The 17,698-nt window shown below is 43.3% G+C and overlaps 2 protein-coding genes across 4 annotated transcripts in view; both read right to left on the bottom strand.

Moving 5' to 3' along the window:
- abcc12 (ATP-binding cassette, sub-family C (CFTR/MRP), member 12) lies at nucleotides 1-17,241 on the bottom strand. Of its 3 annotated transcripts, XM_077624800.1 has the most exons (29): nucleotides 14,646-15,302; nucleotides 14,469-14,572; nucleotides 14,238-14,384; nucleotides 12,972-13,119; nucleotides 11,945-12,181; nucleotides 10,998-11,171; nucleotides 10,779-10,926; nucleotides 9,729-9,877; nucleotides 9,549-9,656; nucleotides 8,506-8,799; nucleotides 8,311-8,435; nucleotides 8,170-8,242; nucleotides 7,881-8,084; nucleotides 7,293-7,427; nucleotides 7,134-7,221; nucleotides 6,465-6,515; nucleotides 6,278-6,391; nucleotides 6,094-6,197; nucleotides 4,537-4,725; nucleotides 4,225-4,451; nucleotides 3,582-3,719; nucleotides 2,986-3,175; nucleotides 2,827-2,916; nucleotides 2,556-2,745; nucleotides 2,312-2,471; nucleotides 2,166-2,244; nucleotides 877-990; nucleotides 630-794; nucleotides 1-558 (listed from the first exon to the last, which is right to left on the bottom strand). In XM_077624800.1, exons 1-29 carry the CDS (start codon nucleotides 14,688-14,690, stop codon nucleotides 454-456), a joined length of 4,095 nt encoding a protein of 1,364 aa, XP_077480926.1. In that variant the 5' UTR covers nucleotides 14,691-15,302; the 3' UTR covers nucleotides 1-453. The 3 variants fall into 3 exon arrangements, with proteins under 3 accessions (XP_077480926.1, XP_077480917.1, XP_077480908.1); XM_077624791.1 differs by lacking the exons at nucleotides 1-558; nucleotides 630-794; nucleotides 877-990; nucleotides 2,166-2,244 and adding exons at nucleotides 15,930-16,000; nucleotides 17,163-17,241 and having other exon boundaries at nucleotides 2,408-2,745; nucleotides 14,646-14,699; XM_077624782.1 differs by lacking the exons at nucleotides 1-558; nucleotides 630-794; nucleotides 877-990; nucleotides 2,166-2,244 and adding exons at nucleotides 15,930-16,000; nucleotides 17,163-17,241 and having other exon boundaries at nucleotides 2,408-2,916; nucleotides 14,646-14,699.
- Nucleotides 16,620-17,698, bottom strand: part of cep89 (centrosomal protein 89) — a 15,322-nt gene continuing 14,243 nt past the window's right edge. Inside the window, exon 18 of the mRNA XM_077624832.1 lies at nucleotides 16,620-17,440. Coding sequence (XP_077480958.1) covers nucleotides 17,224-17,440 — 217 coding nt within the window. The 3' untranslated portion in view covers nucleotides 16,620-17,223. The remainder of the gene's footprint in view (nucleotides 17,441-17,698) is intronic.

The raw sequence follows: 17,698 nt of genomic DNA on the forward strand, positions 1-17,698 counted from the left end.
TGCTGGTGCACAAACTTAAGGTTTTAATGAAATAAAAAACATTATAAACAATAAAACTTAAAAAAAGAGAACAAAAATACAAACCGGGAAGGGCGAAAACAAGAGGCACACACGCCAACATAATAAAGACAGAAAATACTCGAACACGGGCGCTCAAAAACAGGGTTTGAATACACAGACAGGGATTGATGACAATCACAAACACCTGGGTCACACAAGAGAGCCAAAAAGACATAGCAGGAAACTCCTACAATCGCACGGACAAGACACACAGCAACAAAAGTTAGACATCTATCAAGTGAGGTCATATAAAAGAAAACGGACTATTCATCAAAAGGGGGCGTGGCCACAAATGAGAAGCAGAATCTCGAAACGACTTGAAAAGCCGTCCTAATTCAACAAATAACGGCGTTTAAATACACACTTCTCCTTGAATAAGACGGCCGTTCAACGTCACTGTGGCTCCCGAGTGCTCACGGTGTTTGCGGCCGACAAGAGCGAGGAAAACAGCGAACCGGACCTCCTCGCCAACGCGTCCGGATCGCCCAGCTCTGCCACCTGCGGGTCGGGATTAACGCTTCGGAGTTACTTGACGGTTCCCGACACGGAAACGTTTTGTGGCGCCTCACTTTTCCGTCGTCCATGACCAGAATGCGGTCGGCGTGCATGACCGTGTTGATACGGTGGGCAATGGTCAGCACGGTGCAGTCCTTGAAGGCGTCTCGGATGGTGGTCTGGATCAGGGTGTCGGTCTCGGAATCGATGGACGCCGTGGCCTCGTCCAAAAGAATGATCTGGGGGAGAGAAAAGGTTTTTCGTTTTTACGTCGCCAACGTAAGGTCTGTATCGACAGGAACGACGTTGTTGCGTCCCAACCTTGGAGTTTCGCAGCAGCGCCCTCGCCAGGCACATCAGCTGCCTCTCACCGACTGAGAAATTCTCTCCATTCTCAAACACCTGTGCCTGAAGCCGACCCTCCAGTTTGGAGATCTGTACACACAAAGTCATGTTCGTAAAACTGTAAATCCAGTATTTCATTTCACGTTTAATCTGCAATATAACCTGATATCACAATTCTCATGTCGACCCAAAAACCATCAGAAAATCTTTACGCTTGTGTTTTTGGTGGGAGTAAACAATAGGCGGTTGCACTTCCACTCCAGTCCACTAGTTGGCAGTACCTAGCCCTTGTGCCTTTCGTGTCAAATTTCGTAGAGGTATGTCCATTTTGCTGTTCTAAAGCGATGTATAGTACAAATATTCCCATAATTGTGATTAAATCATGATTCGCATCAATAGTTTTTGATTCAATTAACTGTCTTCGTGGTGCTCGGTGAACAATCTCACACTGAACACCACGAAAACTAAAGAAATAATCCTGGACTTTCGCAAACACAGCACAGATCTGGCCCCACTCCTCATAAATGGGGTATGTGTAGACAGGGTCCAGTCCTTTAAATTCCTGGGGGTCCACGTCACGGATAAGCTCTCCTGGTCTACATACACCACGGCAGTAGTGAAGAAGGCCCAGAAACGACTCCATTTCCTCAGGGTAGTCAGGAAGAACAACTTGGACACTAAGCTTCTGGTGACCTTCTATAGAGCCACTGTGGAGAGCATCCTGGCATACTGCATTACAGTGTGGTACGCTGGAAGCACGGCAGCAGACAAAAAGGCCATGCAGAGAGTGATTAACACTGCCCAGAGGATCGTCGGCTGCTCACTGCCCTCACTGGAAGACATTGCCAGCTCTCGTTACCTCAGCAGAGCCAGGAAAATTGTCGGGGACCCATACCACCCTGGTCAGAACCTGTTCCAGCTGCTGCCCTCTGGCAGACGCTACAGTGATCGTTTTTTTTCTTTCTTTGTTGGCATCTGTGAGGCAAACTTTTTCTGCAGTCGCCTGGATTTGGTTGCACTTGAGGGGTAATGCGATGTATCCATCACGGCAGAATGCCAACGAGTCTGAAATTATCACTTATTTGGGACTTTTGCCGGGAGAGCGCACCTTGTGGAGAAGCACTACCAATTTCGTCATACGCAGCTGAATATGATGACAATTAGGCTTTTGTCGAGTCAATGATGATGACAAAGCCTATGTCCGATTATTATAATAATTATAATAATAATAATAATTATTATTATCAATACACAGTCCTACTGACCGAGTCCTTGACGTAAGTTCTCTCCAGAGCTGCCCAGATTTCCTCGTCACTGTAGCTGTTGAAGGGGTCCAGGTTGTATCTGTGGACATGGACAAAGGTGGTCCTCAGCCGACGGCGGTCAGCCACCCCCGCGACCGCTTCGTTACCTGACGGTGCCGATGAACAGCACGGGATCCTGCGGGATGATGGACAGTTTGCTACGCAGATCTCGCAGACCGATGGTCGAGATGTCCACTCCGTCGATGAGGATTCTTCCCTCAGCGGGTTCCACCAGCCGGAAGAGCGCCACCCCCAAGGAGGACTTACCTGAACGGAGACGGTCATTCGCTATTGGCCGCAAACTAACGACGACTGAGAAAGTCTCGAGGGCTGCTTTCTAAAAACCCTCACCGGAACCCGTCCTTCCCACAATGCCAAGCTTCTCGCCGGCTCGGATGAGGAAAGTTAGCCCGTCCAGGACAACTGGCGTGTTCTCTCGGTACCTCATTTTGTAGTCCCGGAAGTCGATGGAGCCGCCCGTGGGCCAGTTTTTGGGAATGCCGGCGTCTTCTACGTGTCTGGCCGCTTCCGATTTACAGCCCTGTTCAGAAGAATCTTGGATTTTAGAACGAACGCCATCACGCGGCGATGGCGTCCGACGGCTACGGGTTCTGTGATCGACCATGATGTACTCCTGGAGCCTCTCCACCGAGTTGAACCTGGCCTCCACCTCCGTGGCTTGCCTCACCACGTACTGCAGCATCCCCGTCAGCTGCACGTGGCTACGTTAGCGTCGGAAAGCAACAAATTCCCGCCACTTCGATTTTTTTTTGAAAACTACCTGTATGGTGTAGGACAAAGCCAGGCCTTTCAAGGATGGAACGATGTCCTCGTTACTGCTCAGAACCACAAAGAGCGACACGAACAAGGTCAAGGTGGCCGCCATGAAGTCAAGCCTGAAGGCCAGCCAACGAGTGCCGGCGTTGAAGAGCAGGTAGTGATTGGAGTTGATGTCATTCAGGGACTTGAACCTACCGCAAAACCAAGGATCGAGACCAGGAGTTAAATGTGATTGAGAGCCTTTGATTCTGTACGTACAGTATGTATGAGCTAAAAAGCGGCCACCAGGGGGGCTGGATCGGAACCACAAGCGGGCAACTTCCGCCCACGGGCCGCATGTTTGACACCCCTGCTCTAAACACTCTAAATGTCCTATGAGTGGGAGTGTGAATGGTTGTCCTTTGTCTCAACCCATTCGGGGTGTCCCTCCGCCTGCTGCTCAAAGTTGGCTGGGATGGGCTCCAGCACCCCCTGCGACCCTAGTCAGGATGAAGCGGTTCCAGTAAAATCAATGAATGAATGAATGACTTCAGTCATTGAGTCCAAATGACGTTTTTGGAGTTTTGTGTCAGTTGGTGGTGGTAAATGTGGTCTCACAGCTTGATGTGGCTGTCTCGCAAGTTGTAGGCGTGGATGGTGCTGAGGCCCTGCAGGGTGGACGTGGTGAGGGAGATGCAGGGAGAGCGGCTGATGTTCTCCATCCTCTTCATCAAGCGGATGCTTCTTTGGAACATGCTGCAGTAAAAAATTAAAAAAATAATAATTAAACGTACTGTAATTTCTCATATATTATCCGTCTCCGCGTATAAGCAGCACTCTTAAAATAGCCTTAAAACGGTTGAATTTGACAATTTCTCTCGTATAAGCCGCCCCGATTCACAATTTTTACCTCTATTTTCATGGTTTTAATAGGGAGTACAAATGTGTTACTTTGAAGGGAAAATCTGAAGAAAAAACATTTCTGAGAACAATCGATTGCTGGATTGGACATTCCTATAAAGTTGCCTGCACGTAGACAAATTCAAAAAGGAACTCAGGTGAGTAGGCATAGTCTTGCGTTATGGCGTTTCGTCTTTGTCACCTTGCAGTTTCGTGCATGTGAAGTCTAATTTGTGCGCATATAAGCCATACCCTGCATTCAGTCATCATTTTTTGGAGCGACAAATACGGCGTACGCGTGAGAAAATACGGTATACTTAACCCCGACGAATCGGCCGAACCCAAGTGGGAGGTAACTTACAAGAGCATGAGCGTGAACAAAAGCCCCATGATGAGCACGGCGACCAGCATGGGCGGGAAAACGGCCGAGATGATGACCACGGTGCATGTCACCAGCAGGGCGAATTGCAGGAAGGGGTCCATGTGCAGTGGAAGAACGCTATCCAGCTCCTCCTGGTCTTTGGAGAAGCGGTTGAGAATGCGGCCCGTGGGCGTGGTGTCGAAGAAACTCATGGGACTGGCGATGATCTGGCAGGAGGACAAAAAAAATAAAAATCCGTTCGGGTTATCTACGCGGAGGCGAAAAGGACGGATGGGAAAAAAAGCCACGTACCTTCTCTACCGTGGCATCGTGGAAGCGGCAGGCGGCGTTCAGGGTGACGTGAGTGTAGAAGAAGCATTTGACCACGGCCAGGACCACCATGACCACCAACGTCAGGCCGTAGATCAGCTGGTAAAAGTGCAGGTCTGGGTTCTTGGAAATGTCGCCCAGGTCTGACGTGGTCTCGTTGCTCCAATGGACCTAGCCAATGTTAGCGTTAGCGTTGTCACAGATTCATTCATTTTCTCGAGGGGGTGCTGGAGGCCATTTGGGATAACTACGGGTCAGAGGCGGGGGACGCCGTGAATGGCTGGCCAGCCAATCACGAGGCACGAGGAGACAAAAAAAACTATCACGGGGACAGTTTAGCTTAGCATAGATCTTTTTGGGGATGTGGGAGGAAACCGGAGTACCTGGGGAAAAACCCACGCAACATGCAAACGCCAAACAGTGCGGACCGACCTGGGATCGAACCTTCGACCCCAGAACTTTGAGCCCCTCGCACTAACCACTCATACTATCGAAATTAATTGGGCTCTAACATGCAAACGCCAAACAGTGCGGACCAACCTGGGATCGAACCTTCGACCCCAGAACTTTGAGCCCCTCGCACTAACCACTCATACTATCGAAATTAATTGGGCTCTAATCATATTTAGGGGCAATTTAGAGCGGTCAGTTAGCTTAGCATGCATTTTTTTGGGGATGTGGGGGGAAAGCAGAGTGCCCGGAGAAAACCCACGCAAGCCCAGGGAGATCTTGCAAACTTCACACAATAAGGAGCCACTTGAGATCGAACCCTCGACCCCAGGAATGTTAGGCCGACCCGCTAACCACTAGTCCACCGGGCCCCCTTGTCATATTATTTAAAAAAGCAATCCAGTTACTTGACTATCAAAGTTTTGAGCAATCAAGAGTGTTTTTAACCCAGCGTCAAAAGATATTTCGTCATCTTTGTTGGACAAAAATGTGAAGCGGTTGTTTGGACACGTGACCCGGCTTCTTGTCCTCTGCTGGGAAAACATGACATGCGAGAGGAACGTTTTCTCTTTTTGAATCACTACAAAATTCTTCATTTTCGCAACATGACGAGGCAATGACAAAATGGGAACGCTCACTTTAATCAGGTTAGCGCATACGTGTCAACTTGTACATTTTTCTCATTTTTGGATCATTTCAAATTGTATACGCTTTCTAATAACTTTTGTACAGGATTTTTTTAAGTACGTTTTTTTGTAAACCGGATCGTCTCGGTCACTGGTAGCAGACGAAAACGTCATCGTCGATTGCTAATATTGTCATGCCCTTTGACTATATAAATATAGCGCGTCAGCAAGCAATGTACCCAGACAGTCACGCTGTCGGCGCCATATAGCGCCATCTACAGAATCTTGAATTTAGTGCATACAAAAGTCCCCCAATTTTTTTTTACTTTTACGTGGGCCCTATGTGAGTAAATATGTGCCGCATTGCATTTGTACGTATTTTTAATCGCTTAATAAGGGGAATTGCAATCATTAATAAGGGCAGCAATTGATTGACAGATATGTTAGCATTTTGTGACCTCACCCCACTGCCTCGGCCCAGCCAATAGCTGAGCCACCAGTTGCAGAAAGCCGTGGAGCCGATCATCAAGACCACGTTCAGGAAGTTGAGGAAGGTGACGAAGTAACCTGAAGAAATGGACCACCGACTGACTCACGTCTGATGTTTTTTTTTTGCGTTAGCGTTTGGGAGTTTCCGAGTTTCCAACCTCCGGCCGCCTTGCAGTACTGCGTGTAAGTCCTCCAGGAGACGGCGCCCTCGGTGTACGTCTCCTCGCTGACCAGCTGCTCGCCACCCTTCACTGCTGTGATCATCTGAGATACTGGATTATAATAGAAATAGTCTGAGGTAGAGGAATTTTGTTTTTGGGGATCTCACGATAACAATAAACTCACTTTGTTGGCCGCTTATTCCTCCCACTTCTTCGTCATCGGTGACTTCGAAAGCTTTGGAAAAGAGACAAAACAATCAGTACTGTACCCCTGTAAAAAAAAATAATTCAAAATGTTACAAAAAGTAGTTTTGCCTATTTGCAGCTTTTAGGTACGAAATTTTGGTACCCGGACAATTCGTCGCCGGACAATTTTCGTTGTATTTATTAACTTTTATTTTAATGTCAAAGTTCCTTTAAAAAATCTGAAAGGAAAAACTCTCTCTCTCTCATGATTATAATTTTGAGAGAGAGAGATTACCTGGTTGATAATAATAATAATAATAATTGTTATTCATTTTAAGACATGAATAAATATTTTTCTTAGAATTTTCTTTCATTTTGTGTGTTTCTCACATTTTGGGAGATGTTGACCAATTTTAAAGGGTTTAGTTGATCGTTGTGTGAGAACCGTGGAACGAATGAAAGAATTTACATATAAAGTGCACCTCTACTTACAAAATGTTCAAGTTACGAAAAAAGTCCTGGAACCAATTAATTTCGTAAGTAGAGATACGACTGTATTTAATGAATTGCATGTTATTTTTAGAGCCATCTTGTCGATGTGAATGGAGAACATGGATTAATTTTGTTAGACAACCAAAAAATGTAGTGGTGCTTGGATTGCGGTAACCTGGGTTGATGACCCCGCTGTTTGCCCGTTCTCGCCGCTCAGCCTCCATTTCCTTCTCAGACGGCGCCACCTCTTCTTTTTTCTCCGACTGGACACGAAAGCAAGTGATCAACGCTTCTATGTTGTCATTATTTTGCCCCCAACGGAATCCGGTCTGACCTTGGCTTGCTCCGCCTTGTAGCCTTTGATGAGCTGAGCGTAACGTCCGTCCTTCCCGATCAGCGCCTGGTGGTTCCCCGAATCCAGAACCTGGCCGTTCTCCAGCAGCAGGATGTCGTCGCAGAATTCCAGATACTGGCGGAACGGCAAGGTAGAGTTTTAAATCCAAACCAAAACGATCACGGAGCGTGCATTCCGTACCAATCGGACTACGGTGTTCCCTCGCCATTTTGCGGTACGGCTTTTGCGTCTTCGGCGCATCGCCGATTTTCTCGATGAATACGCTAATTACCGTAATAATAGTATCTCAAAAACACCAGGAGCAATGATTTTTCTTAAGATTTTCCCTTCAAAGTAACACATTTGTACTCCCTATTAAAACCATAAACATGGAGGTGAAAATTGTGAATCAAGGGGCGGCTTATATGCGAGAAATTGCAAAGTTCAACGATTTTAAGGCAGTTAAGGGCGGGTAATATGCGAGAAAATAAGGTATTTTAACAACTTGTTATGCTGTTGCTAATCAATTAGTATCAATCAGAGTACGCATTCATAAGGGAGTGGAATAAAAAATAGGATTACAGCTACCTGAAGCTGGTGCGTGACCAGGATGATGGACTTTCCCCGCAGCTGGCGCTTGATGCACTCCTCGAAAATGTGCTTCCCCACGTGGGCGTCCACTGCCGAAAGCGGGTCGTCCAATAGGAAGATCTCCTTGTTGGAATAGACGGCCCGGGCCAAGCTGATCCTCTGCTTCTGACCACCGGACAGATTCAGGCCACGTTCGCCGATCTGACCACGCCCAAGACACAAACGCGGTCAGGAAAACTCAACGGCGAGGCCAGCGGTCGCGACGCCGCGTGGGAACCGTTCCCACCTCCGTTTGGTCGCCGTGGGGCAGTATTCTCAGGTCGGCTCGGAGACTGCAAGCATCCAAAACGCTTTCGTACCTGCGCGAAGAAACGTGGGGATGATGCATTCACGGTAAGCCATGTTTTTCGTGATGTGTATGACTCACTTGTCTCGGTCCATCGGGTTCCCCATCAAGATGTTTTCTTGAACAGTGCCGTGAAAGATCCAGGCCTGCTGGGAAACGTACGCGAAGGTCCCGTCCGCCGTGATGGAGCCTTGGAGGAGGTGCATCTATAAGACAGGGGTGGCAAAGTTTGATTGGCGGGTCTCACACTGAATGTGGGTGGGCGGGGCAACTCACTTGCTCTAAAATGCTGGAAATGAGCGAAGTCTTCCCACTGCCGACATTTCCGCAGACACCCAGCAATTGGCCCTTGGGCAGCGAGAAGGAAATATTCCGCAGGGTGGGCAAAAGATTGGAATCTTCACCCCGAGACGGTTCATCCGCCTCGGTTCCGATTTCGGGCCTCCCATGGAGGTTTCGTGGGTTTGGCTTCTTCCAAGAAAGGGTGGCATTTTTCATCAGGATGGCAGAGTCTCCGCCTCCTTTCCTCTGCACCAAATATGGATCTGGATTCTGGATCAGCAATAGTTTCTGGAGGGGAGGAGGCGGCGTTACACGAGTGGCAGCAAACAGTGGCGGGACGACTTTGAACAGGGGCTGGGTGCGTTGAGAGTCAACAGGCCCGCTTGTGTGGAGTACCGTATTTTGTAGACGGATCCGTGTATAAGCCGCACCCTTAAAATGGTTGAATTTTAAAATTTCCCCTCATATAAGCCGCCTCTTGATTCACAATTTTCACCTCCATTTTCATGGTTTTAGTAGGCAGTACAAATGTGTTACTTTGAAAGGAAAATCTTAAGAAAAATCATCACACTTGGACGAATTCAAAAAGGAAGTCAAGTGAGCAGGACAACCAGGAAGTGTGTCCATAGCGGTCTAGTTTTCACAAAATCTAGGGTAAACTACGGTAAAATGGCGACGCCCTGAGAGAGCAATGCACAAGTGAGTGAGTTTTTTCACATTTTATGCAAGATAAGTTTTTTCTTCTTCTTGAATTTCAGTCCTAATCATCAAAATAAATTTTGTTTAGCGTTTTAAAAAATATATATTTTCTCTATTTTGAAATAACTGACCGTATCGGCCGCATTGTCTTGCGTTATGGCGTTTCGTCTTTGTAAGCTTGCAGTTTCGTGCATGTCAAGTGTAATTTGTGCGCATATAAGCCGTACCCTTGATTCAGTCATTTTTTTTAGACAAATATGTGAGAAAATATGGTAGTTCTTGGAGCAAAAAAAAGGGCAAGCACCCCTGCTCTGAGCTCCGCCCCTCAAGTTGCTTACCTTCAGACGCGTAATGGACACGTTGGCCTCGGCCAGAGACTTGACGGACAACGGCATGAGAGCCAGGCAGAAGCGCATGGCGTTGAAGATGGCGATGGTGGTAAAAGCCTGGCGTTGAAACGGAATATTATTATTATTATTATTATTATTATTATTATCTTCCATCATCGTGGAACTCACTTCAGTGGTGTCCAGTCTCCGGCCTAACAAGGTATGCAGCATGAAGGTGAGGACGGTGGCCAAGGTGGGGATGATGCTGGTGATGCTGGTGTTGGCGTTCTGGATGTAACTGGCCACGCGCAGGTGTCGTTTCTCCGTTCGCCTCAACTCTGGTGGAAGAAATTGTTCAAATTGTCATGTCGCAAATTCAATTGAATTGAAAGCTTTTATTATCATTGTACAAGTATAATGAGATTTAAAGCTTCACCAGAAAGTGCACAAATCACAACAACAAACGAACAAATAATCAATAAATATCAATAAATAATAAATAAATACAGGCGTATCTCTACTTACAAAATTAATTGGTTCCAGAAGCTTTTTTTTGCAACTTGGATCTTGTTTTTGTAAGTTGGGATAGTAGTCAACATCATAAATAAGTTGTAGTCTAACAAAAAATACTTTTTGTTTTAATCAAATGTTTTTAAGAAAAGCTAAAAATGCCAACCTGTAAATACAAAAAAAAAAGTTTTTCTCTAAATAATGAAATGAAATGAATTTTTCCCTCCTAACTATTGATAATACACTACACATTTTTATTCATATTTCATCCAAGAACATAGAAGTATTTTCTTTTTTTTTTTTTTTTAGTTCATATGATGAGAAAATAATTTTTTTAAGCATAACTTGTCATTTCATCCCCTTTAAAATCCCAGAATTTTTCCTAATTTAATTTCATATTTTCACTCATAATGGAACATGAAAAAGGTTGAAAACAATTTTCCCCCTAACAAGTGATTTTAAACTACACAATTTTATCCATATTTTATCCTAGAACATACGTTTTTTCATTTTCTGTTAGTGTGATGAGTAAAGAAAATATTCCCATTTTTAAGCATAATTTGTCCTTTCATCCCCCTAAAAATCCCAGAAACTAATTTAATTTCACGTTTTCACTCATAATGAAAGGTTGCTCCAAATATGGCAATTCATGAAAACCTACAATCTTTCTGTATCATGATTTCAATCTGACCAATTTTTTTCCGCACCAAAAAACAACAACATTCCTACCAGCAATTTTCTCCTGAAAAGAATCTTCCCAGGCGTACATTTTGATGAGCTTGATACTGTTGAGCACTTCGTTCATGGTGCGAACGCGACTGTCGGTCATCAAAATGGCTTTTTGACGGAACTTGTTGATGAGCTTAGCCAAGAAAAACTAAATGACAAACCACACCAAAATTCATAGTTAAAAAAAATAAAAATAAATGAAGTGAGTGGTCTCCTGACCTGTAGAGGGATGAAGACAAGATAGGTCCCGACTCCCATCAGCGCCGTCACCCCCAGGATGAAGCAAGCGTAGATGATGCAGACGAAAAAGAGCACGGGGGTCGACAGCACGAAGCTGCCGAAAAGCACCGCCTCAAAAAGCTTGTGCCCGTCGTTAGTCAGGACGTTAATGATCTGGGAGGAACGACAGTTGGCACTCCAAATATTTCTCATCATCGCTTGTATTCTTTCATTGCTTTTAAATAACGTGCACCGTATTTTCTCGCGTATACGCCTCATTTGTCGATAAAAAAATGACTGAATCGAGAGTACGGCTTATATGCGCACAAATTAGACTTGACATGCACGAAACTGCAAGGTGACAAAGACGAAACGCCATAACGCAAGACAATGTGTTAGAGAAATGGAGAAAAGATAAAATGATAGACAAAATTAATTTTGACGTCTATGAATGAAATCCAAGAAAAAAAATAACGCTATCTTGCATAAAAGGTGAAAAAACTCACTTGTGCCTGCCATTGCTCACTCACGGCGCCGCCATTTTGGTGAAAACTAGACCGCTACGGACACATTTCTTGGATGTAGTGGTCACCTGACTTCCTTTTTGAATTTGTCTATGTGCAGGCAACACCCTTTCCGAATGTGCAATCCAGCTATTGATTTATACAGTATCTCAGAAATAGCACGTGTGCTAATTTTTCTTAAAATTTTTCCTTCAAAGTAACACATTTGTACTCCCTATCAAAACCATGAATATGGAGGTGAAAATTCTGAATCAGGGGGCGGCTTATACGAGAGAAATTGTCAAATTCAACCATTTTAAGGCCATTTTAAGGGTGCGTCTTATACGCGGAGGCGGCTAACATGCGAGAAAATACAGTAGAAGGACACAAAAAAATAGCATCTTCTACACGATGTTGTCATTTTGGGTAATTGGAAGCTAGTACCTCTCCCATGGAGATAGTGCTGTGTACCCGCAGCGAGATGACCTTCTGGTAGGCCAGGGCGCTGAAGGCCCCCTTGAGCCGGGTGGCCGTGCGAAGGTTGAGCGCCCACAGAAGCGATATGAAAAAGGCCTTGAAGAACTCAGAGGTGAAAAGAGCAAAGCATAAGCCCACGCCGTGCGTTCGCGTCGACTTGGAAGGGTCTTCGACGTAGTTCAGGAGTAGGTAGACTAGAACGGCCTGAGGGGAGATGTCAAAAGTCAGAATTCAGACTTCAAAATTCAGAATTCAGATTTGTGGACAAGAAGGACAATATTTTGAGGCTGCCATCGTAGTATATTAGTCTTGTCTGCAAATTTTATAGGATAATGGTTTAAAAAAAAAAAAATTCAGGGATCCATTAGCAGAAAAAACATATTTTTGAATAGTCATTAATGAAAACACAATTTTATAAATGATGAGTAAGAAAAAAATAAATAAATAAATGAAGTGGTTATTGGAAGGATCGATCACACTAATAACACAAAAAAATGCCAATAAAAAAAAAACAACCAAAAGGATGTAAACAAAAAAATATAATTTAAAATAAAATACATGAAAGGAAAAAAAAAATCAATCATTTGATTAGTCATCATTTAAAAACAACAACAAACAAAAGCATGTAAACAAAAAAAAAAAATTTTTTAAATAAAATACATGACAGGAAAAAAAATCAATAATTTGATTTGTCATCATTATTTAAAAAAACACTGCATAATAAAAAAAAAACATACTTCTCAAGAAAATTATTGAGTTAATTCAAGGAACCATTACGGTGGGAAAAATCTATAATTGAAAAAGGTAATAATAAAAATTAAAAAAAAAAAAAAATATATATATATATCCAAATGAGGTAAGCTATACTGTAGTGACTACTGTTTACGTTATGCTACATTGCACTATGTTACGTTACAGCGATCATTTGGACCAATCATATCCAAAACCCACTCTATTAGACTTTAACTCATGAAAGAGGGAGGGGCCAACTCACCGGACCCAAAAAGGCGGCCACCATGGCAAGGACTCCAACCATCACCGAGAGGATAAGCCTTGTTCTTTGAAACCTCAGAATGGCTCGGACCAAAGAGGCCTTCTCCAGACCCCATTTTGCTACTTCCTCCTCCCAGAGTCTTTGGAGCCTGAAGGGGTCACATCAATGTCAAATGTATTCCAGAACTTTTCCATCAGCAGAAGTGGGCGGAGTAGACAGAAAGGTGACTCTAGTAAGAGTAGCGTTCCTTCAAAATTATAAAAGTAGAAGTCATCCCAAAAAGTAAAAGTATTCAGTGAAAAGAATACAGACGTACCTCTACTTACAAAATTAATTGGTTCCATAAGCTTTTTTTGTAACTTGGATCTTGATTTTGTATGTTGGGACGGTCATTTGCATATCACAGGGGTTTGTAACTTGAAAATTTTGTTTCTAGAGGTATTTGTAAGTAGAGGTATGACTGCACTTAAGTTAGGAGGAACTGGTTACAATGTCAGAATTTAGTTAATCTGTATTTTTTTTCAATCATTCATCTTTTATACCACCCATCCTCGAAAGGGTTGCAGGGGTTGCTGGAGCCTGACCCAACTGTCTTCGGGCGAAAGGCAGACTACACCCTAGAGTGGTCGCCAGTCAGTCGTAGACTTTTTTTTCCTCAGCAAATGCATTCATTGTACAGTGGTACCTCGACATACGAGTACCCCGACATACGAGCAATTTGAGATACGAGTAAAATTTTGAGCAAATATTTATCTTGAGATACGAGACAAATTTTGATATACGAGCAGACAGCGGACGCGAGAGGCTGCTCATAACAACATCATGGCCACTGTGTCTCTCCCCGCAACTCCCTCGTGTAATGTCTCTACGAGCACTGGGCGGAGCGTTTTTTTTCCCCGTTAGTCAGTGCAAATGGCGGAGCTTGTTCGCTAATACGAGAGGAGTATATACTAATTGTCGTTGGCAAGTGGTCGTGCGTTATCCTATTGTGAGGACATTTGTGTGCATCATTTTGGGAATATTTAGAAGGGAATACAAACTCAAACAACCCGCGATAGGTTGCATCTGAAAGTCAGGGTGGAGGCGGGGCAAATAGAGCCAACCCGGCTGGCCGGGAGAAGAAAGGTATCAAAATTGAAAACAAAATTAGAATTAAGTTTAGTGTAAGGTTAGATTAAACTTATTTTTGAGTGTGTCTGCATCGTAATCCAAGTTAATTTAAATTTGTTTATGTTATGTTACGAGCGCGTTGCCGTGCAAAAAGACCTGTCTGTGCTTCCTTCAGCCTCATCCAAAGGTGACAAATTCAGGGAGTTGACGTCCAGCCTGTTCCGGAACATGGCCCACATCATGGAGGTCATCCACGTGAAGGTCGTAAAGGAGAAGAACCCGGCGTTGTCCATTGGGTGCCTCCTAGATAGAAAAGCCAACAGACTCCCTTTACCCACGTATTAGCCACATTTAAAAAAATAATAATCATAAGTTGAATGCACTGACTGCGACGAGGTCCAGCGGAAAGGTTTGAGGGTCTGAACGCTCTGTTTGTACTTCCCAAACAGCGACGGGGTAGTTTTTCCGCCGCCATTGTCGGGCTCCTGGATCTTAAAAGTCCGCGCAAGTGTTGGCTCAATCATGAAAGCACAGGAAGCGAGTGTTTGGCGTGTGCGTACTTACACAAAAGATGGGTTTGTTTTTCTCCGTGGCGTCATCTCCCGCCATCGCCTTGTCCTGTGGTCAGACATGCATTTTTTTTTAGGTGAAAATAATCTCATAGGTGGAGCCAATGTCATCGGATTTGGAGCTAGCAACAAGTACATTGTAATCTTCAATGATGATAGCATGTGTGTTTATTAAATGTTTTATGTGTGTTAAATGGGATGGGAAGAGCAAATATTTATCATGAGATACGAGACAAAATTTGATGTACGAGCATACAGGCTGCTCATAAAAACATCATGGCCACTGTCTTTCCCGTCGGAACTCCCTCGTTTAATGTCTCTACGAGCACTGGGCGGAGCATTGCATTTTTTTCTGTTTTTTTTCTTCCCGTTAGTCATTGCAAATGGCGGAGCTTGTTCGCTAATACGAGTAGGAGTATATACTACTTCTCATTGGCAAGTGGTCGTGCGTTATCCTATTGTCAGGACAGTTGTGTGCATCATTTGGGGAATATTTTGAAGAGAAGACAAAAGCAAACAACCCTCGATACGTTCCTGTAGCTGAAATTCAGGGTGGAGGCAGGGCAAATAGAGCCAGGTTTCAAAGGTATCAAAATTTAAAACAAAATTAGAATTAAGTTTAGTGTAAGGTTAGATTCAACTTATTTTTGAGTGTCTCCATCGTAATCCAAGTTCATTTAAATTTGTTTATGTTATGTTACGAGCGTGTTGCCGTGCAAAAAAAATCAGTCTAATTTTAGTACTACTAAAAACCATTTTAGTAGAATTAAACCACTAGTTATTTGTTTCTTTGTTAATAGATGGCGAATTAGAACAAATTAAAATGTTTTTCCAATCCAATATCCCGTTTTTGGTGATTTTTCAGAGGGTTGGAACCAATTAATTAGTTTTTAGTTCATTTCTATGCATACCTGTCAACCTCTGCCCATAACTGCCCTTATAAATGATTATTGATTCCCCTTACAAACCCCAAAAAACCTTACAAACACCGTACGACCCGTACGGTGTTTGTAAGGTTTTTTGGGGGTTTGTAAGGGGAATCAATAATCATTTATAACGGCAGTTATCGGCAGAGGTTGACAGGTATGTATGGGAAACGTTTATTTGAGATACGAGTAAATCGACATACGAGCTCAGTCCCGGAACGCATTAAGCTCGTATTTCAATGTACCGCTGTAGTTTATAAAGCTAGATCAAAAGAGTAACTGCTCCCTTTGTCGATACATACATTTGTATCTAACAACAGCCATTTTTATGAAAGTATTTAAAGATGACTTACCGGCAGGTGCGTTAAGGACAGCTGCTGCAATCAAAGTGACTCCGCAGACTGAAACTGCATTTTTTGGTCTCCTGCATTTGTTACACAAGAAGCCTCAAAGGTTACAATGACCAGAGGTGAGCACGTGCCTCACTTTTTTTTTTTTTTGCCCACCCTCGCACGCACACACACACACACACACACACACACACACACACACACACACACTACACAACCATCAGGAAGCACGTCACAAAAAAATATTTGGGAATGTGTGCGCACTAAATTAGGGGAGGAGGAATGATCAAAAATATTCTCCTAATATTCTCAAACCAAACTATGAAGCAAGCTTTGAATTTTGATGATCATGTTCTTTTAAAAACGTGGCAATTTCTTATTTAAAATGCGTTTTATTTTAAATATTGACTTGTGTATTTCTGATTTGAATGTTATTTTTCTTTCATTTAAACCTAATGTCCTATGTGTTGTCATTTTCTTCTATAATTAAAAAAACAGACTGTTCTCGCATAACATTAAACATAAACACATTTTTGCTAAATTACAAATAATTCAAAATTCTCATAACATTTTTTTCCTTCCACATTGATGTAGTTTTTTTTTTTTTTTTAAATTGATTAACTTAATTCAGCGTTCTGATTCTGAGGAAACATCACAAAACATCATCCAAAAAAAGACAAGGGTGTAAATAAATAAAAAATTAAAAAAGATTTTTATTGTCCTAGAATATGATCATCCAATAGATGACCTAAAAATTTAAAATGTAGGGAAGGTGGTTTTATCATTAACATAACTAAATAGTAAATAGTAAAAGGACACAAAGCAAAAATGTGAAACATCAGAAGCAGCATAAAAATAAATAAATAAGTATACCAAATTATTATTTAAATATAATTATTATTATTTGGGCCCTGATGAATGTTTGTTTTAAGCGAGAATAAAAGAAATATAAAACAAGGCAAACATGCAAAATATGTTAAGTAGCAAAAATGCCTATTGGTGAACCTATCAGAGCTGCATTGATTTTATCTGGGAGGCACATGCGGCTTGAGAGCCTTAACATAGGGGGAGGGGTGCTTGACAGAGAAATATTAACACTTAAACACAAAATTATTGCTATGGACATATTTTTTTTTATTTTGACTCTACTCCCACCCAACACCGCCCCCTAGAGTGCGGGGCCCGGTTGCGGCTTAGCCCCGGCCCCCCACCCGGAATTTCCGGCCCTGAACATACCGTATGCGACCTTGGTTGGAAAATTGATTGATGGTAACCAAAGCATGTGTGATGGTCTCTTCTAGGTGTAGAAATCCAGGTCTTGATGATCCCCTTTGTCCAATTTCTGCTCTTGGAAATCTTGGGGGACATGAAGGAAGCCCCCAAGAGGAGGCTCTGGTGATAGCGTCTGGCCAAAAGCTGGTTGGATGCTGTCCGAGTCCCACAGAGTGTCCTTGATTTGCTGGTTCTCTCTAGTGGCTGCCTGCCACACAATCTTTAGCTCCTCCTCCACCTCCCTAAAGACATTTTTATTGGTCAACGTGTGATTTATCAGCGAACTCGCAGATGTCTGATTCATTTTCACTGGCAGTCTAAAGTGGAGATGGACCCATACGATTATTAAGGTGTTCATTTGCAGTAAACGTGTAAACATTGGTGTCAATATGATTGATTCTACTCATATACCGTATTTTCTCGCATATACGACGCATGTGTCGCTCAAAAGAATGATGACTGAATCGAGGGTACGGCTTATATGCGCACAAATTAGACTT

Source organism: Stigmatopora argus, chromosome 2, assembly GCF_051989625.1.
Source record: "Stigmatopora argus isolate UIUO_Sarg chromosome 2, RoL_Sarg_1.0, whole genome shotgun sequence".
In the NCBI taxonomy this organism is placed as follows: domain Eukaryota; kingdom Metazoa; phylum Chordata; class Actinopteri; order Syngnathiformes; family Syngnathidae; genus Stigmatopora; species Stigmatopora argus.

Excerpts from the sequence above, each read along its gene's own strand:
- abcc12 (XM_077624800.1), bottom strand. The coding sequence starts at position 14,690 with ATGGCGGGAGATGACGCCACGGAGAAAAACAAACCCATCTTTTGT. Across the intron at positions 4,726-6,093 it reads GGCTGGGCCGAGGCAGTGGG|GTCCATTGGAGCAACGAGAC; the intron begins GTGAGGTCACAA and ends AACATTGGCTAG. Across the intron at positions 991-2,165 it reads GAACTTACGTCAAGGACTCG|ATCTCCAAACTGGAGGGTCG; the intron begins GTCAGTAGGACT and ends TTGTGTGTACAG.